Genomic DNA, 16,459 nt, shown 5'->3' with positions numbered 1-16,459 from the left:
TTTTTCTTCCACTTTACAATTACCCATAACTTTGTGGTTTTAATAAGACAGAATTTGGAAAATTCTGAAATTCTTTTCATAGAGCAACACAGCCACAGATGTACACATTTTACTAGCTTGGGATGTCAGGTTGTAATGGAGATCACTGGGTCGCCATCATGAAATCCACACAAACTTTAAAGTTTCTGTTTATGTGGCTGTACTTCACACATATGACTAATTATTTCCCTTTCGTACTGTATTTTAGAAGCTTTTTGCCCATTAATGTCTACAGATCTGCAAGAAATCAGTGTTTTTCTCAAATTTCAATGTTTCAGGCAAAAAAAGGTGTTTGATATGTGATTTTTATACTTGTATTTAACTAACATTTCTGTAGTTCAGATATTTATTTCTGATTTTAAATGTTAAACTTTGAAGGTCAGATGATATGTTATAGAATGTGGGCAGCAACAAAACTGCAAACTAACCGTCTGACATAGAGTTGGTGAAAGTGATAGAGCTCTAGAGCAAACCAAACACCAGCTATGCTCATCAACATCCTAACATAGACAGTAGAAGATCTTTTGGGTTTATCAGTTTTAAATATAAACTAGGATACTTAATTCACTATTACAGTGTAATCTGACATGTATGTGTTGTATCCTACAGGCCTGCAGCAATGGCAGTCATTTCTCTGGCCTTTGGGGAGTATATCCTGGAGCCGCTCTTCATGCCCTGCAGTATTCCCCCCATGGCTGTCAAACTGGCCACGGCCATTGGCTTCAGTAAATATGACAGCTATTGCTTTATTACCCAATAAGACCTACACTGCCTTAGTATGAGATCATTATAACTTGTTTTGCCCTGTTCTGAAGTTTGTAAACACTGACTATGCAGAGGCACAAAGGGTGGCATAATCTGACCAATACAAAAAAAAAATCAATTTTCGAGACTAAATGTAGCCTTCATATAAACTAGATCTAAATTTTCCATCCACAATTAGACTGGATGTAGCCTAAGCAGTTAAGCCCTTAGTATATTGCCTATAAATCCCACACCCACCATTGCAAATTTGTGAGAAGTCAGTAAGTCATTCATAAAGGCCAGATAGCAAAGCAAAATTAAAATCCAGCTTGACATATTTTATTTGACTTCATTTGACCATTCTTGCACATTTCTGTTAAATGTACTTAACTGTTCATTGTGTGAAACAAGATTAGTTAACAAGTTTAGGCTTGGAGAAAGTTCATTTTTGGAGGAAATTTACCCAGATTTAAGCCTGTTTAGTCACATTTTCAAACAAAGAAAAAACAGAACATCAGCTGTCAACATGCATAGCACATTATGGTAAACTAGTGCATCAGCTGTATTTCATATGGAAGCAAGACATATTTTCATTGTTCTTCTTCTACTACTACTACTACACAATGTTGCCTGCAGTGTTCCTGCAGTTGTTAGCACAACTGCCTTTAGGCTTAAAGCAGACAATCATCCCATGCATGGATTAACTGATTAATTGAAGGATCCTCTTAGTGCTATGTGGGCATATATCTTTAAAGTATTTTAAATGGATGAAAAGTAAAACACAATATCCAATTTTATCAAATCAATGCTTGAATGTCTCTATATTGTTGCTTCCTTTAAACTTTTAATTCAAACTTTTTCGGCAATAAAAACAGAGATGGCAAAAGAAAACAAAAAACAGTTTCAAGCATAATATTTTATTGATTAGGACATCACAAAAATTATCTGTTCTTTAGAGGGTTCTAAAATGATTTTAAACCTGAAGTTTACAAAAACCCACAGATTCCACATTGTTGTTATTTATATGACACAAAGACAACGCAGAAACTGAAGTACTATGTGTGAAGATTGAAGTATACCTCATGTTCCAGATGTATGTAGAACCACATTTAACTTGTACTGTTTTCTATTGGACTTCGCCATTCTCATATTGTTGTGAATAATTTGGCCTCACAATGCTTGGGTGTTGCCTTAGTTCTTCAGTGGATGCAGGCAGTTGTTTCTGCACAGCTCTCTGAAGGTCTCCAGATACTAATCTGCAAAAGAAGATCCTCACATCGTCATCAGCATCACATGGACCACATAAGCATGCACTCAGCCTCATTGGGGGCTGGTTTGTTAAATGTCTACTCTTGGATAAGGCAGAACTGAAAAGAAGAGAAAAGAAATAATTAAGTGACTTTTCATCAGAATTTGAACATACTTTTTCTATCCTTCTGGTTCATAAGGATTAATTAATCCAAATGTGACACACAGCAGATATCACCACACTGAATTACTTAAAAACAAGCCTCAGTGCTGTTTTTGTCTTCTGGTTGTCGCACAGTGTTTTTATCTGCTGTTTGTTTGTCACCACTTCTTGAATAGGAATTTTATGATTGCTGTGTTCTCAAAGAAAACTGGGCTGTAGGTACCTAGATGTTTGCAGGGCAGCCTTAGTGTCACCTAAGGTTGACAAAATGTAAGTCACATTTAAGCCCAATTGATCATCTTTGATCAGCATTGTATGATCCAGTTTAATTAGGCAAAAGGTCTCACATTTTATTCTAGAATACTCGTACTCACAAAGAATCCTAAGACTAAAAGTAGCTCCTAGTAATTCTAAGATACTTCTTAGAATTTTACCTTGGTATAATAAAAGGGATTCAAGAAGGCCTTAGGCCTCAAGAGAGTGCCTAGGGTGATCATCTCCCTTGGGTGAAATTAGTTTCAGCTACAGGACAGGGTAAAGGTACGCCTTTAGTAAGGTCGTGTTAGGAAAATATATAAATACTGGAAACAATAATGAATTACCTTGAATAAAGAGTAATACTAATTTACCACAATATAGTACAGAATAATATAAATGATTAACACACTGTAAAATGCTTTAAAAAACACTTTGCAGAAAAATTGCAAAAAGTTGAAAAAAATGATATATACATAAGTTCACACTCTAGACAAGAGTACAATTGGAACCAAATCTACATTTCAACACTCCTCTCTTCTCCTCCACCAGCAGGTTCTGCTTCTCTGTCCAGTTTGGTTTTCCCCACCTTCATTTCTCTGTTTTGTTTTGGTTGCTTTACCAAATTAGACCTCTTTACACAAGAAGGTAATCACGGCAAAATGCTGACAGGTGAGTGTCCACATTAATATTAAACAGATAAAGTAGGAAAATGACCAGCATGGTGAGTAAACGTAATAATACGCAAATGAAAATAACGATAAGCATGAAAATAAGGTTCAAACACGTTGATGCTGTTGGACAATTAATTTAAATTTACTAAGTTTCATCATCATGATTGACACATTTCTTAATCCACAATAAATCCTGTGATGGGTTGGGTTCTTTCCACTGGTTACTAGGAGCACATTTGTTTTATTTTGTGCAACAACCAATCATGGCGTTTAGAAGACAGCATCACACCTACCAAACACACCTCCTCACTAAAATAGGAATTTCTGTCGTGTCCTCGCTCAGAGTCGCTCTCAGCAGTTAGCTGAATCACTCTTAAGCTGAGACTTAGGCAAGAATTTTTAGGCTAAAATAGGAGCTCTCTGAGAGGACTCTGAGAATCTTTTGTGAATACAGATCCTGATATATCGAGGGGATCATTAGAATGAATGGCTGCATGGTGTCAGCACCTATGGCTGTAAAACAACCCTGAATCATCACACTTCCACCAGCAAGCATGACACTAGGCATAAGGTGTTTTAAGTGATTGTTTGGTTTTCCAGACATGGTTCTGTACGTTATGGCCAGACATTTCTATTTGGTCTCATCTCTCAAAAGACATTGTCCCACAAGTGTTGAGGTTTATTCAGAAGCAGCTTTGCAAACCAGCACTACCTAAAACTCCTGCTTTCATAGAAATGACCCCACTAATAAATAGCACATTCAACTGTGTGCCATGGAATCATCAAGGGTGTACTTGATTTTCACACATTACCTTTGTCGTTTAATGTTGCTTATTAAATAATGACAGAGTGGAATCTGTTGCTTCACTTTGTTCACTTGACGATAGATGGAGACAGGTAGAGAAACTGAAAAAGACCAGATCATCTTAACCTAAGAAATGAAAGAGGATCTACCTTGTTTGTACTGTGGTACCAGTAAGCTTTTTAAGAAATTTAATGTGTAAGGTACCCAACTTGTTTACCAACAAAATGTTGTTAGTTGTTTTTACAGTGGGAAATATGCTAGGAAATATGTTGGGTAAAAAAACATTGAACTGGGGCTTGATATAAGATTTCTCAACAAAAGGCATACTGTGGTTGCAGTGTAATAATTGAATGCTTTAGGTTAATTTTTAGTTAATGTTTTTATGATGCTAGGCTAATACTTTTGTAAATCCATTCAGAAACGATGGTGCTGTATGAGTTTTGTTGACAGCTTTGTTTCTCTGTGCAGCTTCTGTTATTTATCTGAACAGTATGAGTGTTACCTGGACAGCCAGGATTCAGATCATCCTCACCATCAGCAAGTTAGTAGCCATCGCCACCATCATAGTACCTGGGATGTACCAGCTCTTTAAAGGTAAGACTGTTATACTATCATTGTCATGCTAAAAATCTCAACACCCTGCAAGCTTCCTCATTCCACAACACCTGTAGTTCTCCTTCCATGTTTGGTAAGTGTTGGCCAAGAACACATCAGGGCCTCAAATCGAGCACTCAGCTGCAAAAATGATCATTGCTTCCTTAGTGTTCCACTGAAGCATGCACTGTAAATATAACCTTGGAGACTCGTGGGCTGTGACATGCACGCAGCTGTACGCAGCAGGCATCAAGTACATTTCACAATGTCCCAGCAACAAGTGTTCAGAGGAGGAGCTGCTGCTTTCTTTACTTTAGATGCATTCATACAATCATTTACAGGACATGGAATAAAGCTGCTTTGCTTTCAATGTTTAGAGCAAAAAACAAATCTCAGCTTTCAAACACACATGCTGATATGGCAAGAAAGGAACTTCAACATGATGTTGGGATTATGAATCTGAGAATATTATTTAATATTTAATATTAATATTTTATCAAATAATATTTCGGTATGTTAAGGGTTGTCCTGTGAATACCAGCCCAGTAAGGCGATGGTATTAGGACAAAATAGAAAGGTGTGAGACGAGCTCTGGCATTATTGAACAGCATAAACTCTGCACATATATGGAATGAATTCACACAATTTCTTAAAATACAAGAATTTATTAACAAAAAACGTCAACTCAAAGCCAAACATATTTAAATCAACAAACTCTTTACTATGCTAAAACAATCCAACTAAACTACCAAGCAGAATTAAAGAATGATGAAGACTAATGGACTATGTACAATATAAACAAGTTGATTAAAGATGATTGAGAACCATGACCAAAAGAGTGATGCAACATTACCATGCAATGTTATTTATGTTTGAGAACCAAGGATTATCTTGAAGAATCTGGAAGTTAAGTTAAGTTAATCTTGGAACCAACTTAGGTAATAATCAGCAAATGTTTAGACAACCCTTCACAATGCAAGATCAGATAAAATATTATATATAATATAATAATGTTTAAATAATGATCTGCTGAATAAAACCAACCTTCTGGATGACCTTTTCTCAACAGTGTCTAATTAGCTGCCTTTATTTATTGAAATAATATTTGAAGAAATATAATTAAGGGAATATTTTGGAAAGAGCCAAATCCTTCTGGAGAAATGGGGCTTAGATTTAGTGAAATAATGTGTAGGGACTATTATTCACTAGCCTGAAAACTAACAACTTTTTGTTAAATATTATTTAGCACCAGAATCAAACACATACCTTTAAAATATGAGGGTTAATAAAAGGGTTAAAATGCATAAGCGCGGACGGCGCGTTATGATCAATCTTCTGTTTAAAATCACCCTTTAATAAAGTGTGTCTTAACTTTAAAAACATACAAAGAACACAACTGGATCCAGTTGAAGAGTTTATGTCTGTTTGCCAGCAAAGAGACATCAGCACGCTTGTCTCCCCTATCCGGTCCCTTTCGAAGGCCGTGTGGAAGAGGGCGTTTGTAGTAACAGCTGTGCTTTTATTTGGGAAGTGGCGTCACAGGAACTCCACAGTTATCCCGTTTCCTGGCTGTGCTGGAAGAAGGTTAATGCACTTTATTTTGAAAAGTTCCAGAAGTGTTTGTACCGGAGTTTAATGTTAAAATCCATGGCTGGGTCCCAACAATGAATATTCTGACTTACTCTGAACCAAATGACATCGGTATGTCAAGTTGAGTGATTGTGTTTTTGGAAAGGAGTAATGCATCATGGGGGTCCCTCCAGGGCCTATTCAGGCCATTTCTTCCTCACTGTATAAATTCAATTGAAATTCAATTCAAAAATACTTTATTCCAAAGGGAAATTAAATAAATAAAGAGCTTTTCAACAGTATTCATATGTTTTCAAATTTTCTCATGATACAACCACATTTATTTAATGTACTTTAAATGGCGCAGAATTGCACCAATAAAAATAAAGTTGATAGACAAGTTGATAGAAAATAATGATATCATATTTGTTTCAGAATTTCTTTTAAATGAGAATCTGAAAAGTGTGGCATGAATTTGTATTTAGTTGCTATGATACCCCTAAATGAAATCCATTGTGATCAAATCACCCAATAGAAGTCACCCAATCGGTTATCAGTCCATCTGTGTGCAATTTAATCTCAGGAAAAGTCTAGCTGTACAGCGGTATGGTGGTGGCAGCATCACGCTATGGGAAGATAAGTAAATGATCTAAATAAAGGTAAAAACCTGTTAAAGGCTGTAAACGATTTGAGGCTGGGGCAGAGGGTTATCTTCCAAAAGGAAAACTTCCTTAAACATAAAGCCAGAACCCTTGTTTAAATTTGGAGTGGTTCAATTTGAAGCATACAATTGCTTAGTCAAAGTTCAGACCTGAATCTAACTAGGAATCTATGGCAAGACTTTAGCTTTGATGTTAACAGAGTCATACAACCTGTTTCATTTGCAAAGAGAAATGGGCAAAATATTTAGTCTGTAGATGTAGGATCTCTGCTCCTCCCCTTCTGGTTGGTTCTGGCAGCTCATTGTCTGCAGCTGCAACGCATTCTCCTAATGAGCTCATGGGCTTCTTAAGGTAGCTGCTGATACAGACCTTTGCTGGAACATAACCTCAGTTATGTGGACTCCTGTCTGTCTGCCAATCCGTCTGCCTGCCTGTCTGCCTGTCGACCTGCCTATCTGCCTACCTGCCTGCCAACATCTGGTAATACTTCCTCCTAAGGACTGCACTGTAAATATTCTCATCACCAGTACTCTCTCTCTCTCTCCTTGGATTCCTGGGTTTACCTCCTCCTCCTCTGGCTTCTGGACAACTCCAGCTCAAGATTCCTTAAACAAAGTCTACAGTAGAAATAAACCTCATTTACCGTCTTATCCTGTGTGCTGAGTCTGTTTCATCCTCTGATTTTGTTCTACTTCGACTATCTAAGCAATTCATGATAGTATGTTCCAGCCATCTAACATGTCGAAGAACAATTCAGATGATGAACAGACTTCCTTAAAGGAATGCCTACAATCTACTGAAACCATGCTTCAACAGCTACTGCAACAACAAAGGACTACGGATTCTCATCTCACAGAACTTGGTGGTATGGTTCATGCATTAAGCGAAATCATAACCAAACTCTCACCTGCCTCTTCCAATCCTCCAGCTCGTTTAGAGAATCCTCAGCCACCCACAATTCTATCTTCTGGGATCCGAGAGCCTGTCTTCCGTCCGTCTGAACTGTTTGATGGTAATCCTAATAACTTTGGTGGTTTTTCTCTCCAGTGTGAATTAGCATTTAGTCGTTCCCCCTCCCTTTTCCCTACTGCTGCCTCCAAGATTACTTATATTGTTACCTCGCTAAAGGGATCTGCTCTGCGCTGGGTGCACGCCTATTTGGCATCTAACCCTGTTGAGTCTCTTAGTTATGCCATTTTTTTCAGTCACTTCAAGAGAGTCTTCGATCAACCACTCCAGCAGGAGGCAGCGGCTAAGACGATACTCACCCTCAAACAGGGAAGGAGAGCGTTGGCTCAGCTCGCCATCGACTTCCGGGTGGCAGCGCAGGAGGTGGGTTGGGATGAAGCGGCACTCAAGGGTATTTTTGTTAATTCCCTTGCAGATCAAGTAAAGGACCAGTTGGTTTTGAGAGATGAACCCGAAAGACTGGATGAATTAATCAACCTATCGATCCACATTGACAACCGTCTAAGAGAGAGACAAACAGAAAGGAACTACAATTCACAGTGGCAGCACTCTCTGGCGCCTCGAACCACTTTCCTCGATGCACCCACTTCCTCTTCAGAGGGATCTGCGGAACCGGAACCGATGCAGATTGGTCACACTCGACTCTCCCCAGAGGAACGACAACGTCGCTTTGAGGGTGGTCTTTGCCGATATTGTGGACAAGGAGGACATTTTATCACAAGATGCCCCAAGAAGGGAAAAGAGCTCAAACAGAAAAAGAACTCAGAAGCACTGATCCAGGAGTCCTTTCTATGGGAAGGAAAAGTAAATGTTAATGGTTGTAGCTCCTTTAATGGTTTAATCTAGGAAGAAAAAACAGACAAACTGAGTGTTAGGACTTGAGCAACGGACGAACCCAGAATGCAGATTAGCAGGCAGCATGATGGTAAGTGATAAGGATTTAATGACTAAAAAACAAAAACTCACTCTCAGAAGAGGCAGGAACAAAACAATAAATGGGCTGGCAAGACAGACATGGCATGACCCGAAAAACAAGACATAAGCAAGATCTGAAAATGTTTCTGTGAGGAATAAACAGAACAGGTGTTTATATATGGAGAGTGAACCAGGTGAAGCAAGACAGATTAACTAGGTGCAGGTGAACCGAATAAACCTAACTGACAGGAGAGAACAAACGTGACTGGAGCAAAACAGGAATTCAAGAATACAAACTAATAGAAACATAACTAGAAAAACATTAAACGAAAGCATAACCAGATCCAAAAACCAAACTTGACAAAACATGAACAAGACCAAAACATGGCCAGAAAAATAAACAGAAACATGATTCAAAACGTCAACTGTGAAATAAGACCAACAAAATCCAAAAACACCCACAAATCATAACCAGTTTTCAAGTGTAGTGTATGAGAGAGACCACATGCAGTTAGTCACTGCACTATGTGAAGTACTTTAAATCTTTAAAACCAGGATGTCACATGAAAAAAAAATCGAAAATCACCTAAAAGCAGCCATCTTGCACAGAGTCTGTTTAAGGTTTGATCCCAACACTTATAATTATTATAGTACAAAGGAATCATGAGCTCAGGAGGCAAACGTGCCATTGCATTAGTGAGACACATTAGCGCGTCATAAATAGATTGCACAAATATTGAATGAGAATGCCTTCCATTCATAAATTCATATTCAGTTACAGATGGGGCCCTTATAGCAATATGAGTGCGGTCCATTGCTCTTATTACATTTAGAAATCGGCTTCTCGCTGAAAATGAGAGCCACAGATTAGGGGAACTTTATATAGATGGTTGGCATGGCCCGGCTCGGCAATGACTGTTAAATACCTGACCTGTCAGTCAGCTCCCTCTGAAAAGCTCCAGTAAAGGACCGCAGGATAGTGTGAACTGGAACTGGCACCGGAGATGCACCTTTCCTGCTGGTTTTCCTCTGTAATACTGAGGCCAGCTCCATGCAAAACTCAAAAATAATTGCCCGAGGCAATCTAAGCCAGCCAATAAGCCATGCATCATCAGGCGCCTGCAGGTCAGCACAATCTCTGAATAAAATGTTCCCTCTGACATCTTCCCTCCTCCAGATGTGTCAAAGCTGCAATCGTTCCGCAATTATGCACAACTTTATGCAGCGATTTATGGACATGTATGATTACCTACAGCCTGTCCACCTTATGAATCGTCAAACCTGACTTGTTTAGAATCAATCTGCTGATCAAACACAGTTTTCTTTTTCAGTGAGAATGAAAGTGCCCCTTAGATGAGTCACATGCGTTTTATGCTCCACAGGTGACAGAAACAGAGGGCTCCTACTGAGCTTGTTTCCATCATGTTTTCCAAGAAAGCATTGAGGAAAAATTTTAAATGTTGAAAAACAAATATATTCAATTCAATTCAAAAATACTTTATAAATCCCAAAGGGAAATTAAATGTTGTTGTAGCTCATTATGAAGGTTTCTTCAAAGAGCCGTTGTAGATGCTGATGATTGTGGGGAGGAAGGATCTCCTGTAGCGCTTCGTCTTACAGCAGATCTGAAGAAGCCTCTGACTGAAGACACTCTGTTGTTGTATGACAGTCTCATGAAGAGGATGCTCAGGGTTTTCCATAATGTTCTTCATTTTATGAAGAATCCGTCTTTCCACAATGATCTCCAGAGGTTCCGGAGGAGTCCCCAGAACAGAGCCAGCCTTCTTTATCAGCTTGTTGAGCTTTTTTAAGTCCCTGGCTCTGATGCTGCTTCCCCAGCAGATGATGGCAGAAGAGATCACACTTTCCACAACAGACTTATAGAAGATATGCAGCATCTTGCTGCAAACACCAAAGGACCTAAGCTTCCTCAACAAGTACAGTCTGCTCTGTCCCTTCTTGTACATGGCTTCACAGTTGCATCTCCACTCCAGTCTTCTCCCATGATGGAAATAGTTTCCGACTTATTCCTGTTTCTCCTTTGTTTTAGTCACGTTCAAGATAAGATGATTGTTTCCACACCATGCCACAAAGTGGTCCACCACCTTCCTGTTCTCAGCTTCTTGTCCATCTCTGATCCACCCCACGACTGCAGAATCATCCGAGTATTTCTGCAGATGACAGGAGTCTGTCTTGTACTGGACGTCTGAGGTGTACAGAGTGAAAAGGAATGGTGAGAGTACAGTCCCCTGTGGTGTTCCTGTGCTGCTGACTACCTGGTTAGACACACAAACCTTCAGTTTCACAAACTGTGGTCTGTTTGTCAGGTAGTCTTTGATCCAGGAGATGGTTGAGGCCTCCACCTGAGTCTTCTGGAGTTTCTGACAAAGCAAATCAGGATGGATTGTGTTAAATGCACTGGAGAAATCAAAGAATATGATCCTCTCAGTGCTGCTGGCTTTGTCCAGATGACAGTGGGTTTGTTGAAGCAGGTGTATGATGGCATCTTCAACTCCAACTCCACAGCGATAAGCAAACTGCAGGGGGTCCTGATAGTTTATTGTTTGCTTACTCAGGTCAACAGCAGTCTCTCTAGGACCTTCATGATGTGGGATGTCAGGGCAACAGGTCTATAGTCATTGAGGACTGATGGGTGAGTTTTCTTTGGTACCGGAACAAGACAGGAGGTCTTCCACAACACCAGAACCTTCTTCTGGGCCAGGCTAGGTTTGAAGAGGTGCTGCAGAATCCCACGGAGCTGCTCTGCACAGCCCTTCAGGACTCTAGGACTGACATGATCTGGACCTGCAGCCTTATTCCAATTCAGTCTCTCCAGTTGCATCTTCACCTGACTTCTTGAGACACACAGGTGGAAGGGGTTGACAAAGGAAGCATCAGCATCTTCTGATATGGTTGAAGGCAAACATGTAGAAGCAGAAGGGTCCATGGCTGAGGTGGGAGATAAAACATTTGAGGTGTTACTGGACAGCTGTGGGTCCTGTGGGTCAAAGGAGGGTGGGATGTCTGTTTGGCTGTAAGCAGGGAGAGGAAGATGCTGAGCTTGTTTCTGAACTGAACCTATTGAAGAATGTGTTCAGTTCATTGGCTCTGTCCAGACCTCCATCGGTCTGATCATCCTTCTGCTTGAAGATATTGTTTTGTTGGAGCTTGCTCTCCAGCTTCTTATACACCTCCTTGTTGTCTCTTATCTTGACTTTAAGTTGCTTCTGTATACTCCTCAATAATTCTCTGTCTCCCTCTCTGAAGGGTCTTTTTTTCTTGTTAAGCAGGTCCTTCAGGTGACTGGTGATCTAGGGTTTGTTATTGGGGAAGCATCTCACGGTTCTGGTGGGGATGATGTTATCCACACAGAAGTTTATATAGTCGATTATACACTCAGTCATGGCACTGATGTCCTCTCCATGTGGCTGGCACAGTGCATCCCAGTCTGTAGCCTCAAAGCAACCTTGCAGAGCTTCTTCAGCTTCCTGTGACCATTTTCTCACAGTCCTCTTTATTACAGGTTACCTCTGAACAAGGGGCTTATATTTCGAGCAGAGAAAAACAAAATTGTGATCTGATTTGCCTAGAGGAGGTCTTGCTTTAGAGATGTATGAGTCCTTGACATTTGCATAAAACAAATCCAACGTTTGTTTTCTCTGGTAGAGCAGCTGACAAACTGTTGAAACGTTGGAAGCGTAGCAGAGAGTGAAGCATGGTTAGAATCATCAGATATCACCACAAACGCATTGAGGTTTTGTGTCTGTAGCTTAGCAACAACTGAGCTGATGGCATCACATGCAGTGTCGGTAACAGCGGAAGGTGGAACATAAACTGTCGCCAAAATAACACTGGTGAACTCTTTGGGTAAATAATATGGACGAAAACTTACTGCCAACAATTCAATATCTGGACTGCAGAGACGATACCTCACAGTAACCTGTCCTGGATAACACCATCTGTTGTTCACAAGTACTGCCAGTCCACCTCCTTTACATTTGCCGCTCCTCTTTAAATCTCTGTCTGCTCGTATGGTTAAAAAGCAGAGAGATGCTGGAGTCTGGGATATGATCCTGCAGCCATGTCTCAGTAAAACACATGCCCGGTACTCTGGCTGGGTCCTTTGTAGGGCTTGGAGTTCATCTAACTTGTTTCCCAATGATCTCACATTGCCCATCATAATCGAAGGAAGAGATGGTTTGAACTTCCTCCTTCTCTCTCTTCTCTTTGCTCCTGCTCTGCATCCACGGCGTCTTCTTTTCAACTCATCAGGAATTTGGGGTTGTAATTGAAGTATTATTTGAGCTTTTGAGATATTAATCAGCTGCTCCCGGTTGTATGAAACAACCCCGTTGCTATATGGCAACCCCTAATAGAAAAGTATTAGGAAAAATCCTCCAAGCTGCACAGCATCCGACACCGGAGAGGAAAGTCGTCCAAAAAAAAAATAAACTGTATCCACCACAAGAGGAGGAGTTCTCAAAAAAGAATAAATCAGAATCAAAAGTAAAAGAGCTACTCCAACCTGCTGCCATCTTGAGCAGCGCAATTCTAGAATTATATATATATATATATATATATGTATATATATATATATATATATATATTATATATACATAAATATAAACTCTAGACAAGATAAAATACAGTAATATAAACACTATATGCATGTAAGGAAGGTGTAAACCAGGTGAAATAGTAGCAATTTTGTTCGCTGGTGTGCTGCAATCTCCTCTCTAGCTTCTGATTGCAGCAGGTGCCAGAGCTGCTCACATTCCAGACTGGATCTGAAAGCAGAGGAAAATTGATGTCAGCAATGTGCTCCCAACTCTGCCTCTGTGTTTCCTCCCAGTGATCCCAGGAGCAAATCTTTCAACACCGTTGTTGTAAATATGAATCTGAGAATATTATTTAATATGTAATATTAATATTTTAATATTAATATTTTAATATTTTATCAAATAATATTTCGGTCTGTTAAGGATTGTCCTGTGAATACCAGCCCCATTAAGGCGATGGTATTAGGACAGAATAGAAAGGTGTGAAACGAGCTCTGGCATTATTGAACAGCATAAACTCTGCACATATATGGAATGAATTCACACAATTTCTTAAAATACAATAATTTATTAACAAAAATAAATTAACTCAAAGTCAAACATATTTCAATCAACAAACTCTTTACTATGCTAAAACAATTCAACTAAACTACCAAGCAGAGTTAAAGAATAACGAAGACTAATGGACTATGTACAATATAAACAAGTTGATTAAAGATGATTGGAAATCATGACCAAAAAGAGTGATGCAACTTTACCATGCAATGTTTATGTTTGAGAACCAAGGATTATCTTGAAGAATCTGGAAGTTAAGTTAAGTTAGTCTTGTAACTAACTTAGGCAATAATCAGCAACACCTAGACAACCCTTCACAATGCAAGATCAGGTAACATATTATTTTAATAAAATAATGTTTTAAATAATGATCTGCTGAATAAACCAACCTCATGGATGACTAATTCTCAACGGTGTCTAATTAACTGCCTTTATTTATTAAAATAATATTTGAAGAAATATTATTGAGTATTTTGGAAAAGAGCCAAATCTTTCTGGAGAAATGGGGCTTAATGGTGTTTACTTAGGTATCAAATCTAGTAAATGATGTTCAGGAACTATTATTCACTAGCTTGAAAACCAACTACCTCTCTGTTTAATAGTCTTAGTGCTAGCACGTGTCCTTACCGGCTAGCTGTTGAGCTAACAAAGAAGCTAGCTAAGGTGCTAAGCTAGAAGATAGCTTAGCACCGGAATCAACACATACCTTTAAAATACCAGGGTTAATAAAAGAGTTAAAATGCATAAGCGCGGACGGCGCATTATGAGCAATGTTCTGGTTAAAACTACCCTTTAAATAAAGTTTATCTTAACTTTAAAACATACAAAGAACACAGAACCGGCGCGTGCCATAGCTAGCCTACTAGCTCTAAAGATAGCCAGGTTCCACAAAGCAAAACTTCATAACATGAAAATGTTTAGATAATTTAATCCTAAACCTATCTGTTAATCTGCCCAAAACTAACCTCTGACCATGTTGAGGGAATGCTGTCCAAGGGCAAAGTTTGAAGAAGGTATCCAGTCAACAAGCGGTTGGCTCGGTAGCTAACCTCTGTGTTCGCTCTGTGAACAAAAGAGTTAGCTCCGGAGAGCTGGCGGCTCGGCCTGTCTGCTGCCCAGCTGTTCGTTACTGTAACACGGTTGTGCAGGCCGTAGTAACTTCCTTCAGACTCGGCTTGTAGAAACAGCTTCTCTGCCGGGGATCTCTCTCTGCGACACAGGTTTGCTTCTGTGGGGCTTCGTAAGCAACTCTTACACCTTAATTTCCCCGTCCATGAATGAAAATACCGGATACACAGACAGTATTTCATTCTACTTAACTTTGCATATGATTGATGATCGTATGGCTTTGGATCCAGTTGAATTTATGTCTTTTTGCCAGCAAAAGACATCAGCGCGCTTTCCTCTCCTATGCGGTCCCTCTGCAAGGCCGCGTGGAAGAGAAAGACTTGTGGAAAGGTGGGGGCTTATATGCGGCAGTGTCATCATGGGAAGTCCTCTGCTACCCCCCTTCCCCCTTCGGAGTTGTGCTTTTATTTGGGTAATGGCGCCACCGGAAGTCCGCAGTTATCCCCTTTTCTGGCTGTGCCGGAAGAAGGTTAATGCACTTTATTTTGAAAAGTTCCAGGAATGTCCGTACCAGAGTTATAGTGTTGAAATCTATGGCTGTAGGTCCCAACACCGTATTCTCCTCCACCAGCTGTGCCAACTGCAGGCTCTGCTCCTCTGTCCAGTCTGGTTTTCTCCACTTTTTTTTGTTTTTGTTTTTCACAGTAATGTTCTGACAGGGGGGTGTCCACATTAATATCAAATAGATGAAGTATGAAAATGACAAGGACTGTAAGTAAACATAATAGGAGGAAAATCAAAATAATAACGAGCTTGAAAATAAGGTACCAAACATTTTGATCCTGTGTGACAATTAATTTAATATTGTTAAGTTTCATCATCATGACCTACACAATTCTATGATCAGTTAATTTCTTTCCATTGATTACTAGGAATTTTTTGTTTTTTTGTAACAACCAATCACAGCTCTTAGAAGACATCCTCACACACCTAGCAACGGGGTCAACCACACCGCCTCGCTCAGAGTTGTTCTCAGCAGCGGGGTCAGCTGTCGTCTCCTCGCTCAGAGACTTTCTCAACAGCTAACTAAAGTACTCTGAAGCGAATACTTCTTTGTAGGACGTTTTAGGCTAAAGGTAGAAGCTCTCTGAGGGGACTCTGAGAATCTTTGAGAATACGGGCCCAGGTTATTGCTTAAACACCGTTCGACCAGATGTTAGTACTCCTGCCTGCAGTAATTCAATTTTATCTGAGATTGGTTTGACTTGATTTTGGTGTTGGAAGAGCGCAGTTGGGTACAGTTGTGTGTGAAGAGGGTGAAAGATTTGGACTCAGCACACAGCCCTGTGGCACACCTGTGTTCAGGATTATGCTTGATGATATCTGTGTTCCCATCCTAACATTTGGTGGTCTGTTAGTGATCCAGTCTATAATCTATGCACAAAGTGTGCAGGGCAGTTGAACATTGGTGAATTACACAGCAGAATGAAGCCAGAAATGTTATCATTACAGTCGATGTAATGATAAGAGTTTGACTGCGGTTGCAGAGTGCATGATTTTCCCAGATTATTTATGAAATTGCTTGATGTTTGATCATGATAGAGCTAAACTGACTGTTGGTCACACTGAGAGATCACAGA

At 39.7% G+C, this 16,459-nt stretch overlaps 1 protein-coding gene across 1 annotated transcript in view; it reads left to right on the top strand.

The window, feature by feature from the left end:
- The window catches only part of slc7a11 (solute carrier family 7 member 11), a 56,752-nt gene that overhangs the window by 17,557 nt on the left and 22,736 nt on the right, over positions 1 to 16,459 (top strand). The window contains exons 3-4 of the mRNA XM_047354563.1: positions 649 to 764; positions 4,397 to 4,522. Of these exons, the coding sequence (XP_047210519.1) occupies positions 649 to 764; positions 4,397 to 4,522 (242 nt within the window). The remainder of the gene's footprint in view (positions 1 to 648; positions 765 to 4,396; positions 4,523 to 16,459) is intronic.

Source organism: Girardinichthys multiradiatus, chromosome 23, assembly GCF_021462225.1.
Source record: "Girardinichthys multiradiatus isolate DD_20200921_A chromosome 23, DD_fGirMul_XY1, whole genome shotgun sequence".
Classification (NCBI taxonomy): domain Eukaryota; kingdom Metazoa; phylum Chordata; class Actinopteri; order Cyprinodontiformes; family Goodeidae; genus Girardinichthys; species Girardinichthys multiradiatus.
This window is presented reverse-complemented; position numbering and strand designations above follow the sequence as displayed.